The 13,470-nt window shown below is 41.6% G+C and overlaps 1 protein-coding gene across 5 annotated transcripts in view; it reads right to left on the reverse strand.

The window, feature by feature from the left end:
* The window catches only part of mlphb (melanophilin b), a 30,449-nt gene extending 17,482 nt beyond the window's left edge, over nucleotides 1–12,967 (reverse strand). For 2 of the 5 annotated variants that reach the window (XM_046403768.1, XM_046403765.1), the window contains exons 1-4: nucleotides 11,478–11,633; nucleotides 8,390–8,561; nucleotides 2,131–2,352; nucleotides 791–930 (exon numbers count right to left, since the gene is read on the reverse strand). In XM_046403768.1, the coding sequence (XP_046259724.1) occupies nucleotides 791–930; nucleotides 2,131–2,352; nucleotides 8,390–8,514 (487 nt within the window). In that variant the 5' untranslated portion in view covers nucleotides 8,515–8,561; nucleotides 11,478–11,633. Of the gene's footprint in view, nucleotides 1–790; nucleotides 931–2,130; nucleotides 2,353–8,389; nucleotides 8,562–10,822; nucleotides 10,938–11,477; nucleotides 11,635–12,817 lie in introns of those variants that run through there. The other 3 variants (XM_046403767.1, XM_046403766.1, XM_046403769.1) reach the window with 3 other exon arrangements.
* Nucleotides 12,968–13,470: the final 503 nt, after the last annotated feature.

Here is a 13,470-nt window from a genome sequence, read left to right on the forward strand (position 1 = left end):
TTAGCACTTTCTAATCTCCCATATGTGTTCCACTGGATTGAGATTTGGCAAACGGCATTCAGTCTGATAAAGTCAGAGCTACTTGCACTTCAAGAATCTGCATTTTGCTGCTCACTGGGATGAAGGAATAATTAGGACATCACGAGTCGAATCGAACATGAATTTGAAAAGTGACACAACTGACACATGAACTTGTCATGGAGATGTTTTAGCAATTTTCAGATGTCGATGCGCAATTTGAAAGGATGATACATAATTTCCATGCAGTTCCAGTACAGCATGCAGATGCTGAATCTCCTTGAAGCCTTTCATTTATTGAGGATTTCTTATGGTAAGCTCAAGCAGGCTTCTAGGGAAGCTCTGCAACTCTGGCACACTCGACTTCTGACCTGCAGCACCTCCCGAGGGCTCGTAAAGAAATAAGCAGAACAGATGGAAATTTGTTAAGGTTGCCCCTTCGAAGTAAACCAAGACCAAGATTCTGCCACATTTGTAACCTGCCTCACGTTCATACAGACTCCCACTTGGCAGCTGCCCAGACTCAGCCTTCAGTCAGCCGGTGCAGAGTTAATCTCTGTGCTCAGAGGCTGCACTGACAGTATTTGTTAAAGTAAGCCTTGTAGTCATTTACTTACCACATGCAGATTTTCACAAGTGGATCACAAATTGAAACGTTCCACACACAAACATTTAACTCACTTAAATCACAGCCAGAATTAGTAATTAGCTTGTAAAAACTAATTTAACCCACCCACAAAGGCTTTGTGAGGATATAAAGTGGACTGCTCACCGTCGAGGTCATTCTGAGAACCACCGTGTTGTCCGCTCAACCTCTTGAAGAGCGACCGCATCACCTTGGCACTGCCGAAGCGCTTGAAGCGAGCACGGACGTTTTCGTGGTACCACTCCAAAGTACCGATCTTGAGGACCCTGTTAAAAAGGAAAGGTAGGAGTCAGAACAGGTGCTAATACAGAGAATGTGAACGCAAACATTCCAACAACTACAAGGACTGAATGCGCCTCATTTGTCCCACAAAGTCCTGACTCCGACTGACTGCTCTGGTGAAGAAATAAAATTGAGTGCAGGTTTAAGCACAGGATGCATAGCATGACATTATCCAGACCTTAGCTGAGATCAGTGAGTGGGCTTTTCAGTGCACATCTGAGCAAACAACAGTGCAGTGGTTACATATGGAGCTGGATGTACTAAATTCCATTGCAGGTGACTAAAAGGAAACTGAATTCATTATTATTAACTGTAGTTGTTATTATCCAAACTGAGCATGTTCTAGAAACACATAACCGACATGCACTCAAATATTCAGACCTCAGCTGAGCTGCCAAACCCAAATATTTGTCCACTAGTTGCTGAGAAGCTTACAAACCTTTTGATGAAGTGCTTTCACCCTCACAAACACACCACCGAGCTTGTCTCGGCTGTTCAAGTCAGCTCTTATGCATACATAAACCTCCACAGTGGAACTTTAAAGCACAGCTCCAGTAACCTGGACTGCACTGCTTGTTTCCTGCTGTACCTGAATAAAGTCAAAATTTAGCAAGCAGTCAAGTCGCAGTTTACATGCATGTCCATCTGGACTGTCCAGATAAAAAGTATAAAAAAAGAAAAGTATAAAGTGTACTTTTGGACATGTATGATTCCCATGAATAATCTTCACTTGGAGAGGACTGATAAAGAGCTTCATCACGCAGTGCACATGGTTTGTTACATGCTTTACACACATGTTCAACCCGGCAGCACAGAAGATCTCTACAATCAGCACAGCTTCAAGGTGGACACCCCAGATTAGAGTCACCAGTTCAGTATGTGACCACATGTGAAATCACAGTCTGCCCTTCTGTTCCTGAGCTCTGCTACTGAACGATGAACAGAAAACATCGTGATGCCACAGTGAAGCTGGCGGACGGATGGACGGCTGTCACAGGCACCTAGGAGCCGTACTGAAGACCCTGGCTTGTAAGATGTAGGTTGCTTTACAGAAATTTCAATACTTACAATGAAGATAGAGAACAATAAATGTTATAACGTAGAAACATTATATGTTGTTTCTATAGCAACGCTTTCCTGAACGGATCTGCCCTCACTCTGAACCACTACTGGTCATTTCCTACCTGGCCATGTGACAGGGATCACACACCCAGCCGTCCTCCTTCTTGTTGTAGCGGCTGCAGGACTTGCAGGTGTAGAGCTGGCAGTCCAGACACTGCCGCTTGGTGTTGACCAGGAACTTGAAGGGCTGCAGACATCGAATACAGTATGACTCAGTCAGGCTGGTCTGGTTGCCCAACAACTCTCTCTTGGTGTCCTCTTTTTCGATCTTGGTCTTTAGCTCCCTAAGGTCAGAAACATTGAGGAGGCTGTTATTACGGAAGACAATTTCCTCATTAAAATTCACGTAGTTAGTGACCTGTGCTCAGAGGCAGCAGGGAACAGAGAAATGTTAAATACAGAAAATATTCTACACTTGGTATTACATCAGTAGCAAAACCGACACAAATGTCCTCTGTCATTTACCTCTCCGTCGTTTTATCAAACTACTGCATGGCGTTAGAAAACATCACATCATTCACTGTTGCCATACATTTGTAAAGACACACACTCTCGGTTAAAAAGCAGGGGAAAACATCTGAGATGTGCGTGCGAAAGACGAGACAAAACACAGCTGTTTTACTTCCAACAGGGAGACGGATGTGTTTCATGAAGGTAAACGACTTTAATGTATCCTCACAGATTAATATCTCTCAGTTTCTATCCACAACACAGCAAGAAAAACATTTTTTTTCCTTTAGGAGTCCACACAGCATCACAGATCAGTGTCCTTATTGACTTTCTAATGGTTGTGCCCACATCAGCACCTGGTAAACAAATTATGTGGAGATGACCTTTAACCACGCTGTGTACGTGACATGATGCAGAGTTTATTAGGTGTACTGATAAATAATGGTAGAAATGACTGCAGCTCGGAAACGGACACACACTAAAAAATATTGTGTCATTCTGACATTTTGGATGTCTTGGTGCTCACATTATTTGGCAACCGTCGCTGTAGCCGGAGAGGCCAAAGAGAGGTACTGGGAGGATGGATGCACTGTTATATCCCGAGAAAAAGTTTCAACACAGAACACAAATCACAAATGATCATTTTGTTACATTTTTGTCGATGTACATGAACAGCTGCTGAGCTTTTTGAAGTGGGCTAGCTGTGCCCCCCCCCCGGCTCCAGTGTTCATGCTAAGCTAAGCTAACCTTGTCTACTCATCTCAGTCCCAGAAACAATAACTGCTGAGCTGTCATGGACTACAGTTGTGGGTATATTTCTGATTTATGACTCACTTTATGTTTTACAGCTAAAATAACAAAAATTCTACCATTTCATTATACAGAGATTTTATGAGTCAAGAGTCAAAGTCTATGAGTGAAGAGATGGCTGTCAGCACATGGCTTCATTTTGACAACTTTATGTAAGTATTACATCAGCCTTTTTAACCCTAAAAGTCAAGTTAAGATGCACACACACACCAATGCAGAGCTTCTCTGGGAAACATTTAGTGCTAAGGTTACATTAAAGAAAACAATATTATACTTTACAATGTACGAAATTACTGTACAATTCTTTTTTATCTTAAATGCTGAAGAATTCACAATAATAACCAAACAACAGTCACATTTTTACTTTTTTTTGCAGAAAACAAGTTCATTTTTAATTATCCAGTAGTAAAAAAACCAAAAACCAAAAAAAACATCCATACCAGCCATTTCCTTTGAATAAATCAACTCATATTTTGTTCCTGTACTCTGAGTGAGCAGGAGGGATTACAGAGAAGTTTGTGTCTTTCTTCAGCTAATAATTATACCTGAACAATAAATGCTGCAATAACCTCAAGCCAGATTCTGCTCAGAAACTTCAAGAAGAAAGGCCATATCCTGTTCAAACAAACAGATCTGTCCTCTGCTCTGTGTGACTTGGCGGCTCCTCACACATGTGTCATGAATGACTTCACTGCTTTGAGTCAGAACGCTCTCCTGAGCAAAGTCTGAAGCAAACTTGTGCTGATTTTTGGAAAAGTGACATCCTCACTCAGCGCTGCGAGATGCTGACAGTAGCGGAAAGGAAAAACTCAGATAACAAATCCCAAATGTCAAACAGCGTGGGTGGAGTCTGGCAAAACCCCCACAGAGGATGAGAGGATCATTATTGTTTATTAAAGATTTTTTGAGGTCATCCTTTCTAAATCATAGCCCAGATCATTGGGATAAATGAGATACTTTGTCAGTATCCCATAACCTTTTGCAGACACAGCTGCTGGCCAATAGAGATGTGATTTAAAAGTAATATCTGTTAAATCTGCCCTCCTTTGAAACATCAAATCCCACAGATCTGATATACAAGAGTCCCCTCTGAGATTCAAATAAGATGTGTGCTGGGTGTTACGTTCAAGCCTTCCAAACTCTGATACACGACTGGCAAGATCAAATATGGAAGCCAAGTGCAATGAGAGCGTGGGAGTGCGAGTGGTGCCCTCTGCAGGGGTTGTCAGAACGTTATAACTGATGTGAGAAGCTGAAAAGTAGTTTTGTTTGAGAAGTGACTGAAAGGTCTGGACTATTTCCAGTCTGTGGGCCTCCTGCTGAAACAGTTTCTTTTCTCAATTTTGTTGAAGTGTTTGTTATTCAGGTTATCATTGCTTTCTTATTTTGCACTCAACAACATGCAGAAAAAATGTAATGCACTAAAGCAGAATTAAGTGATTTTTGGCCACTTAGGGGAACTTTATAGATTATAACATTTGCTAACATGTTCAACCAATATATCAGGTTCATATCCACCAGACACTAATCCACCCAACAGTTATCTGTATCTGTGTTTTTGGTCACCTGATCAACATAAGACCAATATTTACTTTTCCTTTGGCTCTGTTTTGGTCTCCACCCACTTCTGGCTCTATAGCTGCTAAATGCTACACTACATTCCATAGCAGAGTAACTTCATCAGCTTTTTCTCTACAAACAACTGCCTGCTGCTGTTGGAAATGATACTGATGAGAGCAGTCAGACTGGAACAAGAAAGCAGAGCTCTGGAAAGTGAGCTGAAAGACGCTAAAATGCTCTGCAGAGATGACGGGAAGTGTGGAGCTTCTTTCTTGATTACAAAATAAAGGTTCTAAAAATAAGCTCTGGTAAGCTTTGCAGCTTTTCTGAGCAGAAAAGCAACACCCTTAAACACGTACTGAAAACGCTCACTTTTCGTCAGTGTTTGATTAAAAGCAGGTACTGCAAAGCTCAGGAATTCAGGTGCTGCAGCCAGACTTCACTCAGACACAGACAGCAGTGAAGAGCAAAGTAACTGAGCGTTCCCATACATGGTGATCTTCTCACCGTTTCTGTCCACACAAATAAAAACCCGCTCTGGTTTAAAATGACTTCCTGTTTCAGTTGTTAACCGAATTTGAGCTGCTCCTCTTCACATCACAGCCTCTCCTGTGTGCCCCTCCCTGAAGTCAGTCTGACAAGTTAGCATGCACTTCATGAGGCTGGTGAGAGTGAGAATGAGAGAGGGAAAAAGTGTGAGACTGACACACACTCTGACACAGATGTTAGCTCTGAAACATTTCCAGAGAAAGACCCAGCAGCTCCACATTAGCTTCGTAGATAAGACAGATAGACAGACACAAAGCTGATAGTGCACGTACAGTCATGTTACGGGCTCATTGAGTCTTTATCAATAAATTGTTTATAGTCACGTTAAAGCTATGTTAATAAATTGATTTTGGCCACTTGGGGGCAGCAGAAGAAGCTAAAAGAATAACAAGAACATTTTATCACCGAAGAAAAACAGTTGTTAGCAAAACAATTACCTGTTGGTTGGTCAGTATGAGCGACCCCTTTCACAACCCCTATTAGTCGATTAATTAGTTAGTATGGGCTGAAAATTCTAACTAAATCAAACAGAAAATTCAGTGACGTCTTTGTTGTTTTGGTGGACTTTGTAAGGCAAAACAAAGTCTAAATTCTTGCCAAAGTAAGCTTTTCCGTTTTATAATCCTACACATGTGGTTTTGCAAGATTTAGGAGTGACAGTTTTATATGTAAACCACATGAAGATGTCTACCTATTTATAGACTGCAAAAGCACTGGATGAAAACAACAGCCCATTCAAATGAAAACAAACAGCTGAAGAAGAACTTTGGCAGGGACCACAACCTCGGTGGCTGAGACTGAAGAGGAACACTGTTGTCCTGCATCTGCAAAGGAAGGTCACAAACACAAACAAACCCGTACGGCTCCGTCTCCTCTGCCTGCCTCTGCACTGGTGGATCTTTGCATGAAAAAGATGCTCTAATCTCCCGCTAAGACTCCCTTCATCTGTTGCTTCTTTGGGAAATTCGGGCTGGAGATGAGAAGGTTCCAGTGATGATGCAAGCAAATCTTTGTAAAAAGGATGTGAAATCTTCTGAAGTGTTTTAAAATCTGGACCTTTTCAAAATGACTATGATGAGATAAGCAGCCCAGAAACAACATCGCAATACTGTGTGAATAAGCAGGAAATCAATTTGTCTGAGATCACCATCTTACAAAAATATTAAAGATCTGTCTTTTCAGGACCTTAGTTTTGAAATCAGCCAGTGTTCAGTGTTTGGACCTCTGAGACACCGTCTCCACACTCTGTGTTGTAAAGAGATACAAATCTAGAACAGTTTTTATGAACCCACATAGTTTCTTCAGTGGAAACGACTGTGTGGTCGGACAATGGGTGTGCAGTTACAACTTGGAATACGTGAAGTGAGGTCGGATTACCAACTGCATCCTCACACACATCAGGGGCTCCAGAGGATCATTTGATTTGATCGCTTGCGAATGTGTTTGGTAATATTCTCTGAAGCACCATATAAAGTGCAAGGAGAAAGGCTTTAGAGCCGTCCCTGCAGCATTACCAAACCTTGAAAACCTACTGAGCCCTGAACTCAAGTGCAGTTTTAATATCTTGACTGTTTCAGTTTATATTATGTGCATGTGGTGCCTGTTCCTTAAAAAAAACTGTGATTTGTTTAATCAAATTAACTCATACACAGGAGACTTGGGCTGATGTTCCAGTTTTCCAGGCAAAAAATAATGCCATGTGCAGTCTGGATGGTGGGTGCAAAGTGATCTCATGGGATGGTTTGTTAAAACAAACCACTTTTAAGGACATTTCGTGTGTCATTTCACGCATTTTAAGCCTTTCATGCATCATTTAACACCTATTTAACATCTGCTACATAATCTACATTAGATCAGTGTTTAGTCTAAAAGCCAAAAAGGCCCTTTGATAACACACAAAATGACTCAAGGCACTGATGTGTAATTCATATGATATTTGGTGAAACCAGGCTGGTGGGTGATGGAAGGAGGGCATCACTTTACCTCAAGTTTTTAATACCTCAGCTTTTGCTCAGGGCCTCTTAAATGGTTAATGTTGTCCTAACTTTATAAAATAAAGTTATACATATCAAATTCATTTAAAACATAGTGTCTATGAACTTTAGTTACGTTCATACATCACCAGTTTTGTAGATAAGTATAGGCTTATGAAGATGTGGATTACAGGTTAGAGATGCAGATATCAGGTGTAAATCCTGCCTTAACAATGTGTCAGAGTGTTCCCTTCAGTTTGTGGACTATCAGCATTCCAGAGGACTGCTGCTGCGCCAAGGCCATCACACATCCAAAGATGGGGGAAGAGTCCTATTAAACCTCTTCCTCCTGCAGCCTGATATCTAAACCAGCCATCAGTCACTATTGCCAAGGAGACATGTGAGCCTGCTGCTCGTGAGTTCGGAGCAAATGACTGGATCATCTGTTGGTGATGTACAGCTCAACAAAGTCAGTCCAGCCTTTGGCAATGGAGCACAGCGGTTCATTTCTACTCACTGCAACATCATCAACCATCTTCTCTCAAGAAAGAAGCCCATCAGATAACCAGTTACAAGTTGTTTACACTGACGTGATAATATGATGATTTAAGCAGGGGATTGTGCCTGACGAGGTGTCCATCATCACAAAACAGTGACAGAAGCCAGAAGAGTCTGCGCTTCAATATGTGATGTAAAACAGATTGATTTGCAGAATAACATGAAGTGAATTCAGTCGTACAAATATTTGTCTGTACTGGATTACTGTAATAAGGTTAGAGTTGAAATTATAAACACAAAGTGGACAACATCCGTACGAGCACAACCTCGTGTGTTTTATAAATACCAACTCGTAACATATATGTAGTCTGACTTGACTTTGAAAAGGTGAGCATCCATATTTCTGTGGGTTTTTGTGACGGACAGATCTGAATCAAACATAAATAAAACAGAAAGCTGTGATCCAACTTTTTAAACTTACCCAAGTCTGTCCTCCTCCTTCTTTCTCAGGTCAAAGTCTCGCTGGACGACTGCCCAAATATGCTTGGCCTCCTCATCTGTGAGCTTGGAGAGATCGAGCTTTTTGCCTGTTGTGGTGCCAGGCATGACTGGGATCTGGATGTCTGTGAGCTGACAGACTGCCTGCTGCTGGCCTACAGCAGGGCGAAAAATAAAACTAAACCAGTAGTTTGCAAATGAGACAAACTTTCAGTCAGCATTAACGGTGTTAAGAGAGAGTAAGCAAGATACACACAAACACTAAAATCTAAGATAAACTGCAGTGATAGCACTGCAAAGTACTTAAAATTAGGTCCCTTGGATTCTTCATAATCAATCAGTGTTGCACTCCCAGTGATTCTCAGCAGGTCATGTCATGTTCACAGTTCACATGGCATTAGACAAGGTTGTAAACGGATTTCGTGTGTGAAGTTTGCATGTGAAGGTCCCTGAATGCATCAGTGGGAGCTTAAATTTGAATGAATTTGATGCACAAGTGCCTGAGCGGTAATGTTTCACTGACCTTTGAACTCTGGTCAGTTTTCATGCTTTGTTTATTCCTGTTTCATTTTGTTGGAAAAAATAAAGCTGATGTGTCCATATTTTTGTTCATGTCCAAATGTCCACTGAAAGTCATCCTAATGTGGCTACACTACTACTACAACTGAGAGAAGGGGAACAAAAATAAAGTCTGTAGCTGAAGCTAATGATGCTTCGGCAGTCTGAGCTTAACAAATCACGTAGCTCCTGACAGTAGCATGTACAGTGCTGGTATTGTGGCCTGCCCTACATGCAAGTCCCAGAAAGCTGGAAACACATATGGAGAATCTTATACCATGAAGATTAGAAATTTGAAGATCCCTATTTAATTGGCCAACTCAGACTGTTGAAGCCTGTTATTATCTTTGGCTTCAGAGTGCATTTTTGTACAGAAGGAGGGTTGAGCTGACTATGGATTCTGTACACTATCCTTCACAGTAAAGCCACGTGGATCACTTAGTGGCCACTATAGGCAGCAGAAGTGATGAGTGGAATGTGAGTGTCTCTAGCTCTTGCACATTTCTGACCTTTCACTTCTAATAGTTCTTCTGTGAATACTTGACAGCTAGAAAATGGTTTCTGACATCTCACTGAGGTACACTATATAGACAAAAATATTGGGACACCTGACTTTTATACAGTAACAGGGACTTTAATGACATCTCATTCCAAACACACAGACAGCTTTGCAGCTCACACTTCTGTGAAGGCTTTCCACAACATGTTGGGGTGTTTCTGTGGGAATTTGTGCCCATTCATGCAGTAGAGCATTTGTGAGGTCACACACTGATGTTGGACCAAAAGGCCTGGCTCACAATCTCCGTTCCAGTTCATCCCAAAGGTGTTGGATGGGGTTGAGGTCAGGGCTCTGTGTGGGCCAGTCAAGTTCTTCCACACCAAACTCATCCAACCATGTCTTTATGGAGCTTTGCTTTGTGCACTGGGGCACAGTCATGCTGGAATAGAAAAGGGCCTTCAACAAACTGTTGCCACAAAGTTGGAAGCATAGCATTGTCCAAAATGTCTTGGTATGCTGAAGCATTAAGATTTCCCTTCACTGGAAGTCAGGGGCCGAGCCCAACACCTGAAAACCAGCCACATACCACACCTGAATTCAATGATAAAAAGGCATGTCCCAGTACTTTTGTCTATATGGTGTATGTTAGGAGATTCTTGATTTGTCCACCTCATACTGCTGAAGCATCATTCACTTGAAATGAGGACTATGGATTTTGTCTCCCCATCTCTCTCAGTGTAGTCACATTAGGAATGAATTGCTTTCAATGGACATTTGGGCATTAGCAAAAATCTTTCAGGGCTTATCCTTCAACTTTTAAGTGTTATTTCTACAACACAGGAACAAATTGTGAACACAGCACCTTTAAATTGATGCTGTCATGTTACTGGCAAACTGTTGCTTATGTATATCCATTAAGTGCTGAAAATAATAACAGTACTGATGAAGTGACGTGGAGCGTTGGTCCAGATTAGGTGCAAAAAAACCCTCTCTATCACATGCATCTGGTGTTTGGTCTGGTGAGGTTTGGCACAGTTCAACCAACAGATCGCTGAGGGATTTCAATCAAGTCTCTGTTAAATGGAGCCTGACCCAAATATTTCAACATGGACCGGTTTCATGATTAACTCTACACGCAGAGCCCAATAGCCCTGAATCACATGTGAACAGGAGGACTGCGTCAATGCTTAGGAACATCACATAATTGTTTGCCACTCGTTATGTTAAAAAAAAAAAAAAAAAAAAGCCTAATTCAGCCTAATCTAATTTCTGCTGCTGCAAGTGGGCACTAATGGTCAAAACAAGCATGCAAGATAAGGTCATCTGAACGGTAAAATCTGAGTAGAACATTGTACTCACCCTGGTTTATAAAACACTGCAACTTTCCCACAGTTAAAGTCTCACACTTGAATAGCCATGCAGTATGCAAGGCTCAGTATGTGTTTGCTTAGCGGGTGTGAGCAGCCTGGTTACTCTGTTGTATGAAGAGAACATTATCAAAACAATCATTTGAAGATTTAATGGTGAAATTTCTTATGGAATTTTACCATCACCCCTTAAGCAGTGAAATCTTATAAGGTGAGGATTTTCTGCATTAAATGCACACAACTCCACCGACTCCTTGTGTTTGCAAAAGAAAGGTTTGTCATCAGGTGTGAACACACACCAGACTGGAACTGCTTTACCAGCCAAAGAACAATACAGAAAAAGCATACGTTTCATTCCACTTTGTATGCTCCTGTCTGTGACGACCTTTCAGAAGATTTAAGAAGTTCTCAGAAGCTCTTTGGCTCTTTGCCTCAAAATCTACCAACCATGAACTGCTGAACAAGTTGGAACCCTTTCAAACATGAGTTTGGTCCAGTGAAAGAACCCAAATCACCGTCACCACCCCCCGACAGGTTCAGTGGCACAAATATCAAACAATAAGGAGCAACAACAGGACAAAACATCTCTGGGATACATTATCTTTCTTTTCCTCTAAACATCATCAAAAGATCAGTATCTTACTCACCTTAGTGTTGGCTGAGTAAGCTTCAGGCAGTATTTCCTCTGAAGGCAGACCAGGCTGACTGCAGGGCAAACTACAGCAGCAGACAGCAATGCTAATCACATGTCTTGTTAACCAGGAGGAAGTCAGGCAGGGACACAAGCCTCCTCTCCGCCTTCCTTGCCTTGACTTCAAAAGGGTCCAGCTATGTACTTTGGACCTTCCTGTCCTCACTTTTATTGGTATTAAACACATCACAACTGCTATTACCGTAGTTTGAATTTGTGATGGGAAAAGTCAAATTGATGTTAAATCAATTGATTTAGAGGCAATTATTTGGAGCATTTAATTGCTTGGACAGTATTCAAGTGTGATCATGAGGTTAAGCAGAGGCCAGTTGGGCTTAAGTCGCCAGTCACATGTCAGGGATCCTAAGTTACAGCAGAGGGTGGTGATACATGACCTCATATTGGCTGACAATGGAGTAATATGCTGCATTCATGTCAGGAATAACATCGACATTTCCTCTGATGCGTTAAAGTAGCAGCAATGGGATCAAGCCCTTCAAAAAAACAAAAATTAAACTTTGTCAATAATTGATGCAATGTTGGTTTAAGGGTACTAGAAGGCAGAGTGTAGTCTTAAGACTTGTTTGCACTGTGGGTTGGTCAATTTTCCTTTTAAGTGATGAATAAGGCTCCACTGATGAAGCCAAACATTTACACAACTGAAGACAAAGTTGCAAGTGTTTTTCTGAGTGAGGGTCATTACAATCAGTCAAATGTGATATGAAAGCAGAGCCGGAACAAATAAGGATGATCGTCACAAAATAAGTGACTGTGACAGAAATGTACGCTCAGAAACAGATAAGGACAAACGTGAAATAACGCAGCCGACTGTGACAATCGGATCGCTTAAATGAAATCTTTCTTTCTTGATTTATTCAGCTCATTCTCAGTCTCCTAAACACAAGTATTTGCTCCCATTTCCTCCCTCACTGGTTTGTGTTTTCCAAGATGTTGATTGAGCCATGTGTCCTGTTCAGCAATCCAATTTTCTTGTTTGCTCAACCACCAGGCCCTGTCATTTTCATGTGGAGTAAACAAACATCGTCTTTGGAAGAGATTAGTCACACAGTCTGTTTTTTACATTCTGGTGAATAAATCTATGATAACTGCTCAGGGCAGAATCATGCTTACTGAATAAAGTTAGCATTTTTTTAAAAAAAAACTTTAAATTTGGCTCAGCTCAGAGAAATGTTTGCTGCATAGGCAGAGAGAGAAAAAGCTACTCAGTTCACCACAGTCTTGGCTTTTCATCAGGTACACACATTTAACTTCAAGAAAACAGAGTTTTTGACTCACTTGGTGACAGCTCGGCTCAAGGGGAGGACAAAGGATAACACATGACTTTTAAATAAGAATTTTAAGTCAGCCAGCACCCCATAAACTATTTGAATCAGTAGCTTCAATAGTGTTTGCATGTATGAATGAATGTAAAACCTTCGCTCAAAAAACAACAGCTCAGGACTGGAGCCACCAGCTCATATACCTGGGGAGCTGCAGGCTGCAGGTGATAATCAGCAATACACTTCCTGCTCCTCTCTGAAAGGAAAGGACAGCCCAACCAGGAAGTCCAGAGAGAAGAGGACAGCCCAACCAGGAAGTACAAAGTCTGTCACAACGTCTGCTAGCTGGCTACTGAGCTAGCTGTCCTTCAAAGTGTGCATGCCCTTAATCATGCATAATCTTGAGGGAGTATAATGAGTGAGTTGTATAATATTTGCTCCTCCTTTCCATCATCATGAACAGGAAAATTAACTATAGAGACCAAAAACTACGTTGGTAGTAGACCATGAATATGTTCATTTCTACTGTGAAGCTGGACATTTTAACATGGGCTCTTATGAGGGTTGACTCGCTTTTGGAGCCAGCCTCAAGTGGCCATTTGAGGAACTGCAGTTTTTGGCACTTCTGCGCTCAGCCCCGCAGGCTGCAGATTGGTATGATGCACCAGC

Source organism: Scatophagus argus, chromosome 11, assembly GCF_020382885.2.
Source record: "Scatophagus argus isolate fScaArg1 chromosome 11, fScaArg1.pri, whole genome shotgun sequence".
In the NCBI taxonomy this organism is placed as follows: domain Eukaryota; kingdom Metazoa; phylum Chordata; class Actinopteri; family Scatophagidae; genus Scatophagus; species Scatophagus argus.